The sequence below is a fragment of the Agelaius tricolor genome, unplaced genomic scaffold (assembly GCF_023055355.1).
Source record: "Agelaius tricolor isolate 1412-34295 unplaced genomic scaffold, bAgeTri1.0.p SCAF_3, whole genome shotgun sequence".
Lineage (NCBI taxonomy): Eukaryota > Metazoa > Chordata > Aves > Passeriformes > Icteridae > Agelaius > Agelaius tricolor.
In genome coordinates this window covers 8,699,445-8,721,575 of record NW_027269263.1, presented here as the reverse complement: position 1 = coordinate 8,721,575, position 22,131 = coordinate 8,699,445, and the positions used below count along the sequence as shown (strand labels likewise).

Below are 22,131 nucleotides of genomic sequence, written 5' to 3'. Positions count from 1 at the left end.
ACCCTTGTATTTTCCCAGGTTTCACTTATCCTCTCATCTCCCTACTAAAACTTCCCCCCTGTGGGTATGTGCTTCATTTACCATCTCCAAAGTGCCAAGTCCCCTTGCTGGGACTGCTGCATTCCCTTTGAAAATCAGATTGGTAATTGAAGTCAACTAAATTTGAAACTCTCAGTCTTGCTGTGCTCTGTAATTTCAGCACAAACAGTAGAATAGAAAAATAAAATTATATGCAATTAATTGGTTTTTGACACTCCTTCACAACGTTAAGCTTGTCAACAGTGTGGCTGATGGCAGAATAGCAGCTTCCATTTTGTGTGGGATGTTTCAAATCAGGGGAAAATAGGTATAAAATTCTTGACACTAGCAGCTCATATATTAATCAGTAATTTCTTTATTTTGGACATGTATTTCTACATTTGCTGTGCCAGCAGTCAGAAATTTTAATGTTAAGGTTACACTAAGTGTGTTTAGATTAGCTTCTTTGGAGATGTGGAGAGTTCTTTCACCCTGAAGAATCTATTTCAGCTCAGTCTGCTCCACAGGTAATGTTATCATTTAGAAACAAGAAAAAGAAACATAATTACCCTATATGTTGATGGGAGTGTGCCATAGACAAAGAATAAAGTTTTCTGTGGAGTAATTCATCTCATCAGCCAACTGTCAAATGAATCAATTGATTTCCTCATAGCAAACTCTTATCATGCAACAGATTGAAAAATAAATCCCATCAAAAGTTTACTTGCAGAAGAAAAGGGTAGTGAACTAGTGATCATAATTCTACTAACAGATATGGTATTTTTGCCGTTTTCTTAATCTTCAAATGGACTTTATTTTAGCATAAACAATCATTCATCACAGAAACTGAATTGGCTGTAGCTGCTGAACCAATAGTCAGTCCATTTTGTCCTAAAAGCCTGAGAGAGAAGGAGTGCTGGATTGATAATTACCCAATTGTCAAAACAATCCCTCCAGCATGTAGTGTTTTCATACTCTTTCCATTTCTAAAACATTCAATTGGGCTTTCAAACTTATACTTCTGACGTGTTTGTTTGTTTCCTTTGTTTGTCTTTGATGTTAACATTTTGTTTGAAAAATGAGAGATTACCCTGGAGAAACCCCAGCAATCCCCCTGCAAAACTAATAACTTCTTTTTGGGTTTTTTACTTTTTCAAATGATTAAATGAATGAGAAAACTGGTCCTTTCATAACTTGATTATCATACATCTTCATGTAGGATGCATCACATCAAATGTTTTATGCTGGTCCTAATTATTTTTTTCAGTCAAATGGCTCTTTGAGCCATCATCAATCACAATGGTGACATCATTGACCAAAAGAGCTGAAAGTACACTTAATGCTTTCATGAAATATGGAGAAATATTTGCAGTGGAAGCACATAGCCTTGCATCCATTTAGCTGCTAATGCAGTATGTTAAAACATCTGACATGACTTAATCATTACTGTGCTTTTACTGAAAATCAACATTTTCAACATCTGCTTGTGGCATTGGATGATGCAGCTCATGAGAACTCTTCTGTTATTCTTTTTTTTTTCTGTGAATAAGAAAAGATATTTGCAAGGTAACACATTAATCCTTCATGTGTAGGCATACAATTACAACTTTCATCCTCCTCCCAAGGGATTTTTAAAATGAAGTTTGATGAATCATTAAAAAGGAATGAGTAAAACGTTATGGTGAAGCAGTCAAATTATATTAACAGACTTTTAATTACCCTTCAGTGGTTAAACAAATCCAAAAATTCAATATTGCCAGTGTTAATGAAAATGCAACTATATTTCATATGTGCTTTTGTCATAGTTATGAAATTTTTCCTTGAAAAAATATCGATAAATTATAACTTTAAGGTCAAAATCAAAGGATAACTTCAGATTTAAATTTCATTATGGAAACACAAATAAAAGATATAAAAAAATCCAACCCCCAAAAAGACTATCTTTAAAGTTGTGGGTTAATATTTTTCCAAAGTTGTTCTTGTTTAACTCTGTTCTCCATTTTGAAGTGTTCTACAGATTATTTTCTGATCCTGCATAAAAATATGTTATCTTCATATAACTTCTCTATTAAATCCTAAATATATCTAGTTTATTTTTATCTTTCAAAGGATACTTTGGTTATTTCCTTACTTTTTACCACTAGGATTTTAAGACATTAAGAACTTTTTGCTTATTTTTATCAAAGCTGATCTCTGAGGTTTCTAGTCAACGTCTAAAATTCAGAGACACTTGTAAAGATGGTCTTTACCTTATTCTGGTTTTCTAATAATCATGATTACTGTATTTCCATTTAACACCAGTTTCATGTTTTTCTCAGGCTTTTGATTTTTATAAATATAAGTCTCGACATATTCTATCTGATTAAACTTTTTAAAATATCTGGGTAACAATTGTTTGTAGTTACTTAATACCTCATGACAGTCAACCTTTACTCAAAAAGGAAAATCCAGCATGGTGACAATAGTTTTTTCCTTATTTAAAACTATTCTCCTGTTGATATGAGGAAAAACTGAGTTGTGTATTCCTTGAACTTTAAATTAACATTATAGTATAGAAATGACAAAGTATAAATAGAGGGGACTAGTTTTAACTTTTTCATATCTTGATTTAATAATGCTGAATGCATATGTGGTGCACATTTTAATTGCAGACGTGGTCATCAGAGAAATGACATCTTCCTCAGGTTAGATATGTGATTCTCCTTCATTTCATTGTGGCTTTCTTATCGTAATTACTGTGGATTACATCTCTAACAAACAGAATCACTCCGCAGCTCTCATATAAACTCATGATTTAATCATAGATCACAGTCCACATCTCATTTTGTTTTTTACTTGCTTGAAACATCAAGGTTTACCATTTCAGCTACTGAATTATGCAAAGCTTCTCTCATCAGTTTGAATCTTCCATTGTGAATGCTCCTGAATATTGCAATTTATTTCCCTTTCTTTTGCAGGTTTTACATTTTCATGTAGTTGTTTTAAAGCAGATGATCGCCTGTGCTTTCAGTTTCTTCATGTGCTTTTTCATTTGTATTTCTTTTCACAGATGAAGATGACACCTCAGTTAGTACTCCACCAGCAGGTTAGGACTGTGATAATGCTTTGTGTGTGTATGTATGTATGTATTTTTCTCTTGAATATTAATGAAGAAAGAGTCCAAACCAGCAGACTGAACTCAAAAGATATGACTTTAAAAAATTTTCAAAGTGCCCTACATTTTATTAACCTCTGTTCAGAAGTACAAGACCCTTATAACAGTTAAGTCCCTTTCCAGTCCTGTCTTGAGGTCTTTAGTAGACCCTCCCAGTGGAAGGTAAAATATTGGTTAGTAGATCCAAAAGCAACTCCAGATAAATAAGCATACTGTTTAAATAATCAAAATACTGTCCCTCAGACAAATATTGAGGAATGAAAATTCCTCTGTTACCTGGAACTACACAAATCATTGAAAAAACATCAGCCTCATGTAACCTTTCTGAAGAAACTCTTCAATGGAATTAAACTAATTTAGATTTTCTAGAGAAAACTGGGGAAGATTTCTGGGGGTTTTTCTCAGCTGTTCACATTTTTTTTTGGTATTCAAGTAGTTTCTCATGGATATGGTCCCAAATATTTAGTCTAATCTTCTTGTATGAAGAATCAATGTTCTTAAAATCCCAGTGATCTGAGGCCAGTTCAGCTGTGATCTCTGAGCTGGTGTCATCTAAATTGCTCTTCCCTTTCAGATGGGATGTCTAAGCCAGCGGAAAGAAAGGATTCAGGTGAGACCTCCTGAGAAACATGATGAAACACTCCCAAAATTACATAATAAAAAATACTTTCTAGACTTTATTTTTAAAAGATAATACTTTATTTTTGTTGTTTAGACAGCAGCAAACTGTGGCTGTTGAAATGCTTCAAAGTATCAGGGCAAATAGGTTTCTAGCAGCTAAAGCGGGAGCGAGAAGGCTGCGCTGCACAGAACAGGACATGTATTTGGCACATACATACATACCTATCTATCTATATCTCTGTCTGTATAGATAGATACATAGCTGTTCCATTCCTCCTCAGCCTACAGGAATTCCATTCCTGCATTCAGCCTCACACAGGTCCCAGAAGACTGGGAATCCCACACACAGGTCCCAGAAGACTGTAGGAGAATGGCTTCTTCTCACACCTCAGAGGACGGTGGGGAAAACTTAGCAAAATCATCATAACCTCTTTCTTCCTACCCTGGCAGGTAACCCACACTGCACCCACTCTGGTGGTTTCAGGATTTGCAGCCTCTGGAACAAAATGAGCAGCTGGTACTTCAACCATGGTTATGGACCTGGCATAGCCGCCTATGCCAGCCCGCGTCAAACCCACCCCCCCTTCTCTTTGCTTAATACATAGGGAAGTGTTAATATCTAGAGGTGATGATAATATTTAGGTGTTCCTTTACGTGGTACCAAATTAATGACTCTGTGTAAGCTTTTTTCCATTTATTAATATCATTTTTCCATTTATTAATATCATTTTTCCATTCATTAATATCCTTTTTCCATTTCACCCCGTGGCGTGTTAGGTTTGTTGCTGCACGTGACCAGATCCTGTGCTATCATCACTTCATCCTCTTACTACCAGTAACCTTCACTTGTTCTCATGTTGTTTCCATATATTGCCATGTTTGAGTGGTATAATCTAAAAATTTAGATTATAGAGAGTATATATAGATCTGTATCTATATATATTTGTGTTCATTTATGTCTGTGTAAATCATTCCATGTATGTGTGTATATATGTGTACATACATGTGTGTATATACATGGATGTCTTTACCTGTGAGAATTATTGTACAAGCAGGCATATACAGAGGTGCTAGGCACACCACCCACAATTGACTGAAACACTATGACTTCATAGCAAAGCTATCCAGTATTTTGATACCTTTTTAAAATTCCTGATAGGCTTCAGGATAATAAAACCAATTTGTTTGCATTTTCCCATGGATGCCATGAGCTCTGTCACATTTGTGGCTGGTAGAAATTTTCATGAGCTGAAAAGGTTCCCACAGCAGTAATCACTACATATCAGAAAGACTATTCTGACCTCTCACTTCAATTAGTTTCCCCTCTGTACTGGCAATAACTGCTCAAAAAATGGAGATATGGCATTTGGACTTCAGATTGGAATATGAGACATGAGCTTTGCCTCTCTGCAGAAAGTGAGCAGAAAAGAGACAGGCATTCACTGCCTTTCTCTCCTTGTACTTTCTGCTAGGAATCAGTTTTGACCATGGTTTTATACAAGATGTAATGGCTTAGCACAAAGCCAGGGCTGTCCAGATAAACAGAGAGACCAGAAACACGCAGCCCTCCTGGTACAGTGCTCTGCCCTGGGGAGAGCACTCACTTGCTGCTTCTCTCAGTACTGCTGTTCCTTTTCAGTTCCAAAGTCCCAGTTTCCAAAAGAGAAGCTGCTGTGTCTGAACATATTTCACAATAATTTCCATACAAATTAATTTTTCCATAAAATTTCACATAAAATTCACATGGCAGGACATGGTATTGACAGATTCCCAAATTCTCTGCTTCTGTCATGGCAGAAAAGAAGAAAGTTCAGAAGTGAGCTTCATTCCTGCCCTACTCTGCAGACATAGAGGAAGAACCAGCTTGTACAATGGACTTAATTTGGGTTGAGAGAGATCCACTGAAACTGTGCATCAGATGTAGGGATTTCTGTGCTTCTAGCTGTTTGTGTTTTCAGAACCTCCATCTCTTCTGAAAAACAAAGAGCTGATGTTGTGCATCACCTCTGTAAAGCACTCATGGTTGAATGCTGGTGCCCTTCAAGTTGCTCAGTGCCTGTCCTGGCTGATCAGGTTGCCCTCTCTTCCTCCCTGAGTTTCATTTTCCATCACCACAGAGGTAGTGCTCTTGCAGGAACTGTACACAATGTGACAGCCAAGCAATGGATGTCAGTGTGAACAAAAACTTACATGTCTTTCAGGACATCAGAAGAGAAAGGTGCTAGGGCTAGAGAGTTTAGGAAGTTCAGGTAAGTGTACTTTGGAGGGAGTAAAACACCCTCAGATGACTGATATTTCCCCCTCTGTCTGCATCTCAGTATGGTCTCTTGGAGAAGGAGCTCCAGAGGAGTCAGAAAAACGTGATGATGCCCAAAGATCCACTTTATTCGTCGAGAAACCTCAGAGTGGAACAGTGAGTGTTGGTAAGTGCCTGGGAACAAAACCAAAAGCCACTGCCAGAGACAGAGGCAGAGCTGGGAATGGTGTGTGCAGATTCTGTGGCACTCAGCTTCTGCCCTCAGCTGCAAGTGCTGCCTCTGGTTTTGGCTGGATGTGAACTCCACTCTGAGGGCAAAAGGACTGTGTTCAGAGAAGCAAACCCCAAATGTTTAATTCAAGACGAGCTCAAACTCTAATAATTTACTGAGGATGGTATTGACAGATCCCCAGATTCTCTGCTTCTGTCATGGCAGAAAAGAAGAAAGTTCAGAAGTGAGCTTCCTTCCTGCCCTACTATGCAGACATTGAGGAAGAACTAGCTTGTACGGAAATTGTAAGAGGTACAGTTTCTGGGGAAGAAAGCTGGGGTTATTTTGATACTGTTGGCTGCACTGTTATTGATATATCAAGAAGATCTTATGCAGAGGAGCAGCAGAAAGCTACCAGACCCAAATTCATTAACCTCTGTACCACTGCAGCACTTTCAGAGTCGGTGTGACTCCATCTGACTCTTAATTTTGTGGTAGAACAGAGGATGGCTGAATGGAACAGAAGTGAAGGGAACTTGTAGAGATGCAACTGACCAACCACATGTTCCTCAACAGATGCATTATTCTTTTCTCTTTCTGAAAGGTGGGAATATTACATTTATAGCCAAAGTAGAAGCCAAAGATCTTCTCCGAAAGCCAAATGTGAAGTGGTTTAAAGGAAAATGGATGGATCTGGCCAGCAAAGCGGGGAAGCACCTGCAGCTGAAGGAGTCCTTCGAGCGTCACACCAAGGTGTGTCTTCACTTTTCCTTCTTATGGGGGCAAAGCTCCAAAGAGAGCTTAAAGATCAGTTTAAGACAACAGTTTAAGACATCAGTTTAAGACAACACTGCTCAAGAGCAGTGGAGTCTAACCCTGGCTTCCCCACACAGATTTCAGTGGTCATCTCTGACCCTCTGCAGAAGCAGATTTTCTGCTCTCCCAACTCAGGACAAGTAATGGTGGGGAAATCAAAATTTTCTGATGCCATTTTTGGGTTCCAGTTTCTTTTCAGAGCCCATTATTTGAATTGTTCCCCGTTTCTGGTGCATGCCTGAAAGACTCATGTTTTAACTTCTGACTTGTGCAAATGCATTCCCCACATTAATGAATGACTATGCTTGATTTTTAGATTCATACATTTGAGATGCAGATCATCAAAGCTAAGGAAAACTATGCAGGGAACTATCGCTGCGAAGTGTCTTACAAGGACAAATTTGATAGCTGCTCTTTTGACCTTGAAGTCACTGGTAAGGTTCCATTGGTATCTGTAAAAATTTATAAGGATTTCTTTCTTTCTTTATTTTTTTAAGATTTGAAATGACAATTCATTTTGTTCAGACCCTTTAAATGAAATAATACTTAAAGTGAACGTTTTTAGCATAGAGCTCAGAGAATATTCCTCTATCTGTAATTTATTGCCTAAATGAACACTGGAATAGATACCATGTGAGACATTTATCCAAAAATTAGAAAAGCTGGCAGGTAAAACCAGTATTGAACTCAAATCAGGCTCTGGCACACAAAACTCAGGGCTTTGTGTGTGTGCTCAGAGGTCAGCAAGGCAGAGGGCCAGCCTGGCTCCATCCATTCACTGTCTGTGGATCAGAACCATTTAATCTGATCCAGGCTGTCCCAAAGGGGTAATCCCCACAAGGGGAATGAACTCCTCCTTGCCCTGACAATAAATGTGAGTCTGTAGCTGCAGAGGAGACTGACTCTGTCACCATCCTCTGATGCTGAGTGTACCGAGAGAGGACAAGATGCCAGCAGGGGAGAAAGCGTAGCAAGTGAGGAGACAAAAAAGGCCAGAGCCTGTGAATAAGGCAGGCAGGCAGGCAAATGGAGAGAAACACCAGAGAAACAAATCTCCTATGCAGAACTGCAGAAAGTACTTCAGAGAAATGACACACTTAGCACTGAGCATCTTTGCAGATAGCAGAACTTCATGCCAAAGGGGAAGCACAAATGCTGTCATTCAGGAGGAAACAGAACAAATTTCATATTCCAAATCACACTGGTTACATAAATGATCCAAATTGTGTTTTTAATTCCTGTGTTACCGTTATTTCATAGAATCTTCCCAGGCTGCTCCATCCATTGACATCAGATCTGCTTTCAAAAGAAGGTAACTTCAATGATCCTATCCAGCTCCTCAGTAATGGACATTGATAGCATGCACAGAACTTGTGTCAGACAATTGCATCAAGTACTTTATAAAACTGTATTTGTAAATATAGATGAAAGAAGTGGGATTTTGAATAATTGGTGGTAGTTAGAATGAAATAGTTATAACACATAGATAGTACATATGCTATTAAGTACCCCTACTGTGAAATTCCAAGTGTCATTAATTTAAAGGAAGATTGAATATTTAAGTCAATTAAATATATGTTTCTTTGGAGGATTTTAAAAATATATTTTCATTCACTCAAATATTCTACTGCATGTTTCCTGAAAGCTGTCAGCCACAGTATGAAAGTTCGTGGTCCCAATCCTGCACTGATTAAAAGCAGAGAGAAAATTCACACTGATTTGAAGAAGACAGGATCTGGCTTTGTTACCTTACAGTAAACAGTAAATACCATCAGTAAGGAAAAACAGAAAATAGTATAGTACAGAGAATGTAAGATAAAGCATTGTGTCTTAAGGTTTGTTATCTTTCTGATAAAGTAGCAATTCTAACCAGTATAGGTGTCATCTCTTTGTGATGAAATATATAAAGAATATATAGAATGAAAATACTTTACAAACAGATAATGAATGCAGTTTGTTAATTTACAAGTAAAGCTGTAATTCAGAGATAACTGCTTTTATTTAGGGGGGGTTAATTTGAAGATAAATACAAAAGATATTACATTCAAGGTGCATTTCCTTCTTTAAAACATTTTAAAAAATGCAGTAACTACTCTGCCCAAGCAGATGAAGATATCTCAGTATTTTCTGATTTTCTAAGTAATATCTTACATGTAAAATCTTGATTAAACATTGGCTTCATTTCAGTTAAGATTTGCACTATTTTTCCCTTTTTACAAATATTTAGGACATTTCTTTTGTCTATATGTGCTCTATGATAAGGTAATTCTGCTAATGATCACATCATAGAAAGAAATGCACCTTGATAGGACTGTGATTCTATCTGTAAAAATGGACAATGTACTCTTTTATTCTTTTTTATAACTGTTTTCTCCCTTCATTTAGAGAAAGGTAAAATCGTAAAGGTTAAGTACTTTTCAATCAGTATTTGACAGAGTTATGCATTGTTAAAAGCATCACCCAGCAATGCAAATCTTTGTTTTGTTTTCATAGCAACAGATCAGCACAAGCCCTTTGTTTTGTCCACTACAGAAATGAAAAACAAAGCTGGTTGTGTTGACTAGCTGCCATTTGTTTGTGTTACTGAAGTCTAACACAAACCTTGGCAAATTTATGTACTAAGTTACAAAAATTTGCCACCAAAGTATAATAAGAAGCAATACAAACCTTTGTGTTATTTTTCACAAGCGCCTGCAGAAACATAATCTATGTGAAAAAGCATACAAGTTTGTGTTGATTTTATACAATTATTTGTGTTTCTGGACAGTGTTGAGTGTATGAGAAGTTGTGAGTGTTGTCTAAGTCTTCCTGTATTAAACAAAGATTTGATCTTTTTCTGTTAATAACAGTGGTGAAGGACAAGAGGATGCAGGAGAACTTGACTTTAGTGGTCTCCTGAAACGTAGGTGAGAACCAAGTGGTGCAGTGAGCAGGTGTGGATTGCAAACCATTAGGTTCACCCACAGAAACAGTCAGGTGTAGCATTAATAACTCCTTAAGGATTTTTGTGACCTTTCAGCTTTTTAATGTTTCTAACTGGTTTTTATTCTCATAGTATAATATGTAAATGTTCTGTTCTTTTTACCTCTAAGCGTGCAGAAAAGAAACCTCAGATTTGAGTGTGCTGGGAAAAGAAGTGAGCCTCAGCCTAAAGAGCTCAATAACATTTAGTTCACTTGCTATTTCTTTTGTGTTTGCATGGAAAACAGAGGGGGGAAATTTCCTACACGGGGATGAGCAGTACAGAAAATTGAGTCTGGTGCAACAGTAAAAAAAACCTGCAAGGGTTAAATTTATCTTTGTGGGTACATCCTCAATTGATTTTATAAGCATCCTGATATGAAAAAAATCATATCTCATGCTTTCAAGTCATAGATAGTGGTATAATTCTTTGTAGCTTTTTTTAAAATATGTACACACAAATGCTCAGTCATGTTTTATTTAACTCAAATGTTTTGATGGAAAAAATCTGGGGTACATGTTTCTCTGATTTTCCTTGAAAATCTGGTGTAACAATGGTTATGTCTCTAGTTATCTCAGATCTTAAACCCAGTTTAGTGTTTCACCAGGTTAAGACAAGATAGTTAATTCATCACCTTTTAAAATCAAGCAGAGAAATTCTATATGCCATGGAAATCAATGACAGCTGATCACAGAGAACTGGAAAAGGAATTATATCCTTTATCTCATCTATTACTTACTCTGAAAGAGGAAAATCTGTAGCATTAATTACATTAAAAGGTCACAAAGGGCTCATTGGCTATGAGGGCAAGAATAGCATTTAAGCAATTAAATTAAGCACACAGGAAAAGCTGAAGCTGAAAGTAGACAAAGAATCACCTCCACCAATTCCAATCCACCAGGTCTTTGTTTTTTCAATCTTCTCATCCCTAATTAGGACCTTCAGTTTGTCTTTTCATCCTACTAATCAGACTTGCCATGCCAGTTCTCATGACCGCCCGTGTGGTGTTTCCATAGTAACATGAAAGATGCATGTGAGAGTTCTTGGTGTTTTTGTGGAAAGATAAATGTGATTTAAGAGACATTATATCACTTTACTAACAATTAACTCTTAAGATTTGTAAGATAAATACTGTACAGCCTTATAAACATGGAATACCTATTGTGTGTTTAATGGATAAAGCAAATATTTGGTTTTTAGACACCATTATTTGACTTTGGTCAAATTGGTTCACCTTGCTTCAGGCCCTGAAATGCAACCTCATATTTCTGAGCTTAATTGAATAAAATTGTTAATTAAGCCACAGTGTGGATATTAATATCCATGTGTGTGGATATTAATATCCATTATTACGAACACAAATCCATGGTTTTATTTCAATTTTTACAACAGGCAACGTTGGAGGTGCATTCTTTCTCCTTTTTTTATGGTTGTATGACCAAGGAAAAACCTAGAACTTTTCCCTTTTGGTTCATACTATTTGAAACATGTTTTTTTTTAGAAAAAAAAAAAAAACAAACCTAAATGCATACAATCAATATACTGTCTATTTTCTAATTTTCTGCTGGTTGGCAGGCAGATGTATCAAGTCTTATCTCAGTAAGCCACATCATGACTGGATATTCTTTGTCAATGCAGTGGATCTGTAGCAGCATGACATTCCAAGAGGCACAAGATCTAAAAGTCACTCAAATATTTAGGTCCTTGTTTTGTTGGTTTTTTGTTTTGGGTTTTTTTTTTTTTTTTTTTTTTTTTTTTAGTTGTTGGGTTGTTCTTTTTTTTTTTGATTCTTTGGGGGTTTTTTCCAAGGACATCTTGCAACAAAATGCACATATTTAGGAAAGAGACCTGAAAGTGATTTCATGGCAAGGTCAGAGTTCAGTCTGCTTAGGAAAGACCTTGCTCTGTTCGGCCTCTGGCCTCAGCTCAAACTGTTGAGGTCACAGAACAAAGCTGGCTTGCTCTAAGCACCAAAATTCGTTTTCCAGGTATGCCAGAGGAAAATGAGCCTGAAATTGAGTCTTCCAGTCTGGGTGAAAATCAGGATCCTTGTTCTCAACCACTGCCTGATTTACAGGGGAGCTTTATTTGGATTCCCTCAGAGTGGATTGAAAGGATAAAAGGAACAAATTATAAAATTACATACCTGAGATTCTCTAACTTACATTGCTGCCTCAGATTTATTCTATTTGAAAGACTGCTCAGGGAGAACCTCTCTTCTTTTTAAAAATTACAGAGATATTATGAAAATTAATAAACTTCATGGACTAAACAGCAAAGTAGTTTCCATGGTTCCTCATCCAACCGTGCAGAGATTCTCAGGGGTCTTTAGTGCTATTTCTGTATATGTCAAAGAAAATCCTCTCTTTGACTCCACAAAGCTCAGCTCTAACAGTGCCTCACTGCAAAACTTGGTATTTTTTTTATTTCTCAGATGTTTATTTACTTGCTCTGGTCTCAAAAGTACTGATTTTGTTAGACAGGCTAAGTCAAATTAGAATGATCCTGGTCTGATCCTATTGATATTACAGAAGGAAAAAATCTAGATTTCTTCTTCAATTCCAGTATTGTTCTAGCAGTTCACTTTTTTGAGCTAAATTGTCAGTCTGAAAAAATGCAATTTTGTTTAGGATGCTTTCATTGTTCTATCATTTAATGGCTGCCATTGAGAAAAATAATTATACTTCTCTTTATTGGTTGTCTTAGCCTGGAGTTGCAGATAGTAAATACAGTTCTGAAACTTCTGTGTAAAGGTGATTCCTCACACAGGCCTCTGAACACATTTCCTGCTCTTAAGACTGAGATACACCTGGAAGTGAACAGATCCATCCTTCAAGTCCAAGCTGGTGTGGAAATCTCCAGTTCCTATTCATTTGACAACTTTAAGTAATGCTGAGAAGCACTGGCGTAACTATAAACAGACACAGATCCCCCTGCACTTCAATGTCCTGCCACCAGTCACCACAGTAGCAATTACAGGGACTCAGGGTTTGAAAACATTTCTATATCATTTTGAAATGTATAGATTACACTCAGTGGTGCCGTCATAAATTGTGATTGATTCCACTCAAGTTACAGCAGATAAAACTGATTTAAGTGGGATTAACCTGTATGCTATTACATTTTCAAACTGTATTTTTTTGAAAGCATTGAAGCAATATAAAAATTCTCATAACTGATTGTATCAGAAAAGGACAAATTAAAACTTGCATTCAAATTCTGCCTTGAAGAAGTGTAAAGTAAGGAGTGAATGCCATTCTGAGCTACTCCACTCATACTGAATGAAATAAAAAAGATACAATGGCAGCCTTCAAATTTTGGCCAAAACATTTCTAGCCTCACCATAGATTCAGCTTCACCTACTTTTTATGGTGTGATAAAACCTCACTAACTCTTCCCCCACAATTTTGTTTCGCTAACATCAGGGAGGTCAAGCAGCAAGAGGAGGAGCCCGAGGTGGACGTGTGGGAGCTGCTGAAGAACGCGAACCCCAGCGAGTACGAGAAGATCGCGTTCCAGTACGGCATCACCGACCTCCGGGGCATGCTGAAGCGCCTGAAGCGCATGCGCAGGGAGGTGAAGAAGAGTGCAGGTGAGGATGGGGCAGAGCATCCCTGTGCTCACTGCTCACACACAGCCATTCCTGTGCTCACTGCTCACACACAGCCATTCCTGGGCTCATTGCTCACACACAGCCATTCCTGGGCTCACACACAGCCATTCCTGTGCTCGTTACTCACACACAGCCATTCCTGTGCTCACGGCTCACACTCAGCCATTCCTGGGCTCATTGCTCACACACAGCCATTCCTGTGCTCACTGCTCACACACAGCTATTCCTGTGCTCACTGCTCACACACAGCCATTCCTGTGCTCACACAGCCATTCCTGTGCTCACACACAGCCATTCCTGTGCTCACTGCTCACACACAGCCATTCCTGGGCTCATTGCTCACACACAGCCATTCCTGTGCTCACTGCTCACACACAGCCATTCCTGTGCTCACTGCTCACACACAGCCATTCCTGTGCTCATTGCTCACACACAGCCATCCCTGTGCTCACTGCTCACACACAGCCATTCCTGGGCTCACACACAGCCATTCCTGTGCTCACTGCTCACACACAGCCATTCCTGTGCTCACTGCTCACACACAGCCATTCCTGGGCTCACACACAGCCATTCCTGGGCTCACACACAGCCATTCCTGTGCTCACTGCTCATACACAGCCATTCCTGTGCTCATGGCTCACACACAGCCATTCCTGGGCTCATTGCTCACACACAGCCATTCCTGGGCTCACACACACAGCCATTCCTGGGCTCACACACACAGCCATTCCTGTGCTCGTTACTCACACACAGCCATTCCTGTGCTCACTGCTCACACACAGCCATTCCTGTGCTCACTGCTCACACACAGCCATTCCTGTGCTCACACACAGCCATTCCTGTGCTCACTGCTCACACACAGCCATTCCTGTGCTCATTGCTCACACACAGCCATTCCTGTGCTCACTGCTCACACACAGCCATTCCTGTGCTCACACACAGCCATTCCTGTGCTCATTGCTCACACACAGCCATTCCTGTGCTCACGGCTCACACACAGCTATTCCTGTGCTCACTGCTCACACACAGCCATCCCTGTGCTCACTGCTCACACACAGCCATTCACCTTAAAAACCCAAATACGCCTCACTTCCACACAAGGGAGCTTTCACACTACAACTCGTTCCTGCAAGGAGTTAATCAGAAGGAAGATTTGGTCCATGGTGGAAGCATAAATACCTTATCCAGTTCACTGCTTACCTAAAGCATCCCTCCCTCTCAGATAAACACTGGTTCCATCTGGAACAATGTCCCTCAGGTGTATGGAAAGGTGTTATTTGACAGAAATTAGACCTTGTGTTACCTTCAAAATCATCTTCTCTAAACAGAGGTCACTTCAAACACAGGCGGTGTCTGCTTTTCATAATCTCGTTTTGCACTTAATCTCCATTGCTCAGAAATCCCAGCTGTACCACAGACCCTCCACGCTGCACTGGGTGAGGACATTCAAGCCTGTCTTTCCCCATCAACCCTACTGAATAGCATGTTATTACATACAGAAATATATATATATACACATGTGTCAGCGTTGAGCCAGAAATGACACAAGTTCACTCAAAGGCTGGTTTGCAGAAGAAGCACATTAAATACGAAGAATCCTCTCTTTTATAGACAGATTTGACGCATTCTCCTTGATTGGCTAGCTAACAAAAACATCTTTCTCACAGTCCTTGAGAGGAACATAAAAACAGAGTAGAAAGACACCACCTGCAGGTGGTTGTTAACAAATTATCATCGTTTCTATGACTCCCTAAAAAGTCTCCCAAGTCCACTGTGAGAAAACGAAACCCGTTTTCTCCTCTCTGACCAGGCTGTCACATCCACATACATGTGTATATAAAATACACGTATATGCCACAGAACATGTTTGCACACACATATAAATATAATGCACTGCCCATTATACTGTTGTGGCATCTGCTTGTTCCTGGACAGCATTTCAGAACTGGATGCAGTATATACATTTCCTGTGTCACTGGTTTCCTGGAGGGATCCCTTTTATGTGGGTGAAGTTCTCCACAAATCCAGCTGTAATCCAGCTGCCTGATACACCCTCTCTCCTCATCCACTACCTCACATCATAATATATGTTATGGTACTACACATTCATTTTTAGTTATGTGTTTCATTTGATGCATCTAGCTGGTCCTATTTGGAATACAATCACTCTGCCAAGTCTTGAAGAGATGCCAGCTTGATCTTGGTCAGGATAACCAGATGTGCACAGCTTTGTGCTTATTCCAGTGTTTCTAGATGATTCCATGCAGACCAGTGTGAGAATATCTTGTGATGCATAACATGGTGCACATGTATTCTGACAGATTTGATGAGATTTATACAGTGTCATTTTAGCATCCATGTTCTTGTTTTCTGATCTCATGTTAAAATAACACTTGACTTCCACAACAGCTTTTGCCAAAGGCCTCGATCCTGCATACCAGGTGGACAAAGGAGGTAAAGTAAGATTCATGGTGGAGCTAGCAGATCCAACAGTGGAGCTCAAGTGGTATAAAAATGGCCAAGAGATACGACCAAGTGCAAAGTAAGTGATTCTAGCATATGTGAGCAGTAAAATGGACACACATCTACTCCCCTGACAAGTGTGTTGCCCAGATCTATCTCTTTTCTCAGGCTGCACCAATTTTGCTGCTGAATTTCATAAGATGGGAAGAGTATGCAAATGATGCTATGTTGCTCAGGACCCAGAAAAGTACACTGTAGGCTTAATGTAATATAGATTGTCTCCTTTGTCTCAAGACAAAAGTCTTAGAGATCCTCAAAAAAATGTGGTGCCAATTTCTACTCAGTAGTTTTCAAAAAGGAGGAAGCACTGCCAATAAATAAATCACTTGTCCTTGGTCCTGTGTCTGGAGGTGGACACAATCTTTCCACAGTAATTTTGTGCTAAGAGCAGAGATTTTACATCACACACTTACACACCTGGCTCATAAACCCCAGGAAAGGGGGTATGAGTTTTGTCTCACCTTTCACTACTCTGTTAACACCCTGAAATCAACAGCCTGCACCATCAGTCATGAGCACCTGGGGAAGATGTTTCTCAAACGTTTCTCAGCAGCACAAAGTCCTAGACAATTTTTCCTCCATCCAGTTAAAAAATATAGTAATTAACAAAAGGCCTTTTTACAGAAATGAGGCAGCTTTCCTTCATTCTGTTGAAATCGAGAAAGGATTTTGGTTAAAATTCATGATTCACCAAAAAATGGATAATGGAGTACCTTTTGTTTAGCCCCTATATCTGGCATGAGCAATTCAGAGGGGGTTTGCAGGCAGTTCTATGGGTCCTCCCCAGCAGGACAGGCTGGGTTGAGGGCTCCAGTGCATTTCTACCAGGCAGCTGAAGAAGCTGTCAGATGCTAACGAGCTTTGGTCATTACAAACCTGGAGCAGATCTAAACTGGTGACATAAAGGTGAAAGGCTCCCTATCCCATTACCAAAACCCCATATCCCATTACTGATATCTTGTGCCATCTGGCCTACCAATAATATTAACCTCTTAACTTTGGCTATTATTACACTTCACAAAAATGTTGGAATGAGTGATGGTGTCCTCTTACTGGTTATTTTCAGCTTTACTCATCTAGAGTTTCAGACTCCATTTTATTTGCCATCATTTGACTCCAGCTTCTTTTTTTTTTTAATTTCTTCTTTTCATATCACCCAGACTTGGGATCTTGGAACAGGCCAGAAGCAGTTCATTGTCACTCTACACCACAGCTCTTTTTTTTGCTAGAAGTCTATGACAGCTCTGTTGAAACTTGGAAATTGCTTCCAAGGACAATTTTCCCAGTACTGTGTAAACCCTAGTATTTTTGCCTCTAAAACTCCCTACAGCACTTTCTACATAAAACAAAAGGTGTCCAGAAGTTTTGCTAATATGTCTTTGCTGCATTCCTGTCCAAACAGATACATTTTTGAGCACAAAGGTAACCAGAGAATTTTATTCATCAATAACTGTACGATGACAGACGATGCTCGCTATTACGTAACAGCTGGTGATGAGAAATGCTCCACAGAACTGTTTGTGAGAGGTAACTATGTCAGCTTGGTGCTGTTTCACCTGCCCTAAATATATATGGCTTCTTTGGCTGCAACAGAAATTATCAGGGAGGATCTGGTTTAGTATATTTTTGAATTTGCATTAGCAGCTGTTAGGATCACTTGGTATTTCTGTGATCCCTGGCCATGTTTTTTTTTTCTCATCCTGTAGTTAGCAGCTTAGTGAAAACCCTGAAATGGGGATACACTCAACTTGGTACTGTGCATTGGATCCACTGGGGCTGTGGTGCCCTTTAAAATTTTAAGCCATTTTGGAGACCTGTGTGTCGTAGCCCTGGCTTCCCCTAACACCACACCTGGTACCTGAGGACTTTGATATTGTCCAAGTGCCCTCAGATCACGCTTTCTAGAAGCCAGTTTTCATTCCATTTGCACTGATTTGAGAGAAGACTCTATGAACATTTACAAATGGGAGGCCACATCTTCAGTCTCTTTGTTCCTGTGGTATTGATTATCACAGCAAAACAGGTATTAATATGAAGAAATGTTACTTTTATTGAGCAAATTTCCTACTAGCATTCTAAAGAGCAACAGCTTTTCTGATTTAAGGCAGAAAAGGCTGCACTGATACCCATATTAGAACTTGAAAGCAACACTGCCTTATACAGCATTATTTAAAATCTATTTCACTTGGTTTTCCCTCTCAGATCGTAAATCTGCAATTTTTTTCTTTCCAAAGATCCTCCAATTTTGGTGACCAAAGGCCTGGAGGACACCAGCACCTATGTTGGTGAACGAGTAGAGCTGAGCTGTGAAGTGTCTGAGGATGATGCAAATGTGAAATGGTAAGACATGCTTTGAACAGCTTCCATGAAAACAAAACCCAGAAACTTTTAATCGAGGGCAAAAATGTGGGCAGCTTTTTCCTAAACCAGTAAACCTGAATATTGTTAAGAAAATCTCAATAAAACCTTATTCAAAAATGTAGCAACACCAAAAATACCCTTAAACATTCATGGATGAGTTTGTTTAACCTTTTCTAGTGCCTTACAGTCTTGTAAAGTCACCCCTGGGAGTTTCAATCTGTGGAAGTCTTACTTGCACAGGACTTCCTTTGGAAAAGTAAAAATTCTTTCCTTTCCATTAGGTTTAGAAATGGCGTAGAACTTTCCAACGATCCCAAATCTCGGTATCGGATTAAGGTTGAGGGTAAAAAACACACTTTGGTCATAGAGGAAGCTGCCAAAAATGACACTGCTACTTACTCAGTAATGACAACTGGAGGGCAATCAGAAGCCAAGCTTTCAGTTGACTGTGAGTATCATCCACCTTGCTCTCCAATTCATGCTGGCACACAGAAATGAACAATTTTCTTGCCTTTCCCTGCGGGTTGAAAAGGAAACTTAACTTCCATAGCAATTTTTTGCTGTGAATCTCCAGAATAATGAAGAAGACTTCCCTTTAGAAACTATTTCCAGCAGCAAGCCATGAACTAGTTCTGCTTGTTAACTTCCTGTCACACCATTAATATGGAAAACAAAGCAATAAAGCAATCCATCCAAAGGTACAATAGGTCAAAAAAGTGAATTTTCAAGGGAAGTATCTGCTTTTCTTCAGTCCTTTTTAGATTTTTACAGGAAAGCCAAACCTAGGCACAAGCACAGGACTGTGTAATCCTCTCAGCTTTGTTTGTGCAGTATCTCTGTAAAGTGCTTGTGTCTTTAAACAAAATTTATCTGATCCGTGCTCTTAAGTTATCGTGCATTATGCAAAAATGTACATTTTTACTTGTAATACTCATGCTACTCTTGACTATTTTGTACAAATTGGCACCCTGACCAATTCATGCTGTTTTATTAAGTTGGAAATTACCCTCCCATGGTTACTGAGCTCCATCATCTTTCTTTAATGCATCTGCTTCTGTGTTCCTAAGTGAGACCTCTGAAGATATCACTTGCACTAGAAGACCAGACTGTGAGGCTGGGACAGGAAATCCACTTGAAGTGTGAGATATCTGAGAATGTGGAAGGGAAATGGTACAAAAATGGGCAGCTGATTGAAGCCAGTGACCGTGTAAAGCTTTATCACAAAGGAAGGTAAGCCTACTGTGTATTGACGTGGCTTTTGGTGCAATGACACTGTGGAGTTGTGCCAGTATGTGGGTTACCTCACTAAAAATTATCTGCTAATCAAGCCTAACCTCTGTCCCAAAAGACATATTTATTTCTGTCATTTTAAAAGTCATGTCTCCTTGCTTCCTTTATTCTTATTTTTTCATCTTCTTTTGTGTATTTTGGCTGTGGAGGACGATAATCAAATCGTGGATCCACCTAAGTTCAAGCTGTTGATTTTTCTCGCCATTACTGTTGCTGTTGTTATGGGATATTAAGCAGAAAAATAAAATTATTGTTAGACTTTATTAAAATATACAATATAAAATGTAAAATATACAATATAGATATAAAATATATAATTCCTTATCTCTTTCCTTTCTGTGCCTCTTTTTCTCATAGCTCCTCTTTGTATCAACTCACAAAGATGGTCCTACAAAAGTCAAAATATTCCCACAATGAGATCACCTGCAGATTTTTCCTTAAACAAGCAAATTGAAATTGAATGGCAGCAGCATAGAATCCCTTTGTAAAAGAGATTACACTCCTGTATTTTCCTTGTTCTGTGTTCAAACAAACAATATTAGAATTGGTTACTTTATTTGGTGGTTGTGTCAGTAATATTTTGTACAAAACACACCATATTTAATTGTCTAAACCACCACTAAGCAACAAGCAAAGGATTTTTAGTCAGCAATTTTACTCACTTTCACAGATCTCCTACAATTTTCACAGACTTATGCTTATAGCTGCAACCAGTCTTCAAACATAATTTACACAGACTTCTTTCTCAATTCTTTTACAGAATCCACAGATTTGTTATACCAGTTTCTGCTGTCGATGATGAGGGTGAATACATGTTTGTGCCAGATGCCTACAACATTAATATTCCATGCAAAGTACATATTGTGGGTAAGTAGACTGCACAGTATAGACCTGCACAGAACATCTTCCTGTGACCTTTCAGAAATCAAAAGCAGTGTGAAATACCCCTGACCACAGGCACTTTGTATCCACCAGGGAAAACAGACCTGCAGCTTTGGCAAAGTGCGCTTGAGCTGCCGGGAGAGTCCTTTGCCTGTGCTCAGGATCTGCTCACAGCTTTTGTGCTGGGGGGAGGAGCTCCTGGGGGAGGCTTCTTGAGGCTGAGATGCTAAATCAAAACCTCTATGAAGAGTTTGTGTAAAAAACCTGCTAGATATACAGATAACCTCTCAGATATACACTGCTGTCTTTAAGAACTGGCTCGCTAACATTGCAAAATGTGATTTGATAAGAGAGGAGTAGAATAAGCACATATTTATCTATTCACTAAAAGCATTAAATGCTATCTAGAGGGAAAAATTGTTCTGCCCAGCTTTGATTCATTCAGCAAAGCAGGAGGCTTGTTAGTGATCCCAGTCCTTCAAACAAAAATAAAACAGGGCGTTGACTATTCCCACAGCAATTCCTCACCAGCTTCTAGCTGCAACCAGCAACTTGTCAAAAGGAAGTCAAAAGGAGAACAATATAAATTATAAAAGTTTTAGAAAACATGTTTTTTAATTGAACCTGAGAGATGTGGGATATCTGTATTACAAAAAGTATTGATGGGATTTAGGCAGAATGAAAAGTGAAGTGATACTAGAGGGGAATGACCATTATTTAACATGACCAACATGTTAAAAAAAGTTGCAAGAGGATATTAATCAGTTGTTCTCCATACACACAGTGTATTACAAAAGTGATAATTTTGTTTTCAGAAAAGGATTGGGGTTTATAAATTTTTAAACTGTAAGGACAGTGAAGGCTGAAGCATGGTTAAATGTGCCATAAAAAAACCCACAACTGAAATTCTCAAGAGCCACTTAAAGGAAAGTGCTCTCTGAAGTTACCTGAATATACATAATTCTGTCTCAGGGAAACAGTTATATATTTCTTGATATGGTCTTTTTTATTCCAAACTGTCTATGGTGCCATGAGTTCTTTTTCATCAGTGCCACAATTTCTTTTTCTGTTTTCTATTTCCTTAAATAGATTTTTCTTCACAACTTTTCTTTAAAACAAAATTCAGTTGCTTAAAAATACCAAGAAAATAAAACATAGAGCATGTTTCTGTGTGTTGCAGACCTGTGCCAGGTCACTGAGCTCTCAGAGCAGCAGCTACATGTCTAACTTGGACAATGTCTCCTTTTTCAGATCCTCCTAAACTTCACCTGGATGGTCTTGGGGAAAATAACACTGTGACAGTGGTGGCAGGAAACAAACTACGACTTGAGATCCCCATCACTGGTGAACCACCTCCAAAAGTCTTTTGGAGTAGAGGGGACAAGGTACATTGTCACTGTAGATGTTTCTTTAGCTTAACCAG

General features: G+C 38.8%; 1 protein-coding gene across 1 annotated transcript in view; it reads left to right on the top strand.

The window, feature by feature from the left end:
* Nucleotides 1–22,131, top strand: part of MYBPC1 (myosin binding protein C1) — a 48,810-nt gene that overhangs the window by 3,699 nt on the left and 22,980 nt on the right. The window contains exons 3-18 of the mRNA XM_071424312.1: nucleotides 2,670–2,702; nucleotides 3,068–3,103; nucleotides 3,747–3,782; nucleotides 6,112–6,216; nucleotides 6,866–7,014; nucleotides 7,394–7,511; nucleotides 8,338–8,389; nucleotides 9,927–9,983; nucleotides 13,465–13,631; nucleotides 16,062–16,194; nucleotides 17,578–17,702; nucleotides 18,410–18,515; nucleotides 18,818–18,984; nucleotides 19,604–19,766; nucleotides 20,587–20,693; nucleotides 21,960–22,093. Coding sequence (XP_071280413.1) covers nucleotides 2,670–2,702; nucleotides 3,068–3,103; nucleotides 3,747–3,782; nucleotides 6,112–6,216; nucleotides 6,866–7,014; nucleotides 7,394–7,511; nucleotides 8,338–8,389; nucleotides 9,927–9,983; nucleotides 13,465–13,631; nucleotides 16,062–16,194; nucleotides 17,578–17,702; nucleotides 18,410–18,515; nucleotides 18,818–18,984; nucleotides 19,604–19,766; nucleotides 20,587–20,693; nucleotides 21,960–22,093 — 1,688 coding nt within the window. The remainder of the gene's footprint in view (nucleotides 1–2,669; nucleotides 2,703–3,067; nucleotides 3,104–3,746; nucleotides 3,783–6,111; nucleotides 6,217–6,865; nucleotides 7,015–7,393; nucleotides 7,512–8,337; nucleotides 8,390–9,926; nucleotides 9,984–13,464; nucleotides 13,632–16,061; nucleotides 16,195–17,577; nucleotides 17,703–18,409; nucleotides 18,516–18,817; nucleotides 18,985–19,603; nucleotides 19,767–20,586; nucleotides 20,694–21,959; nucleotides 22,094–22,131) is intronic.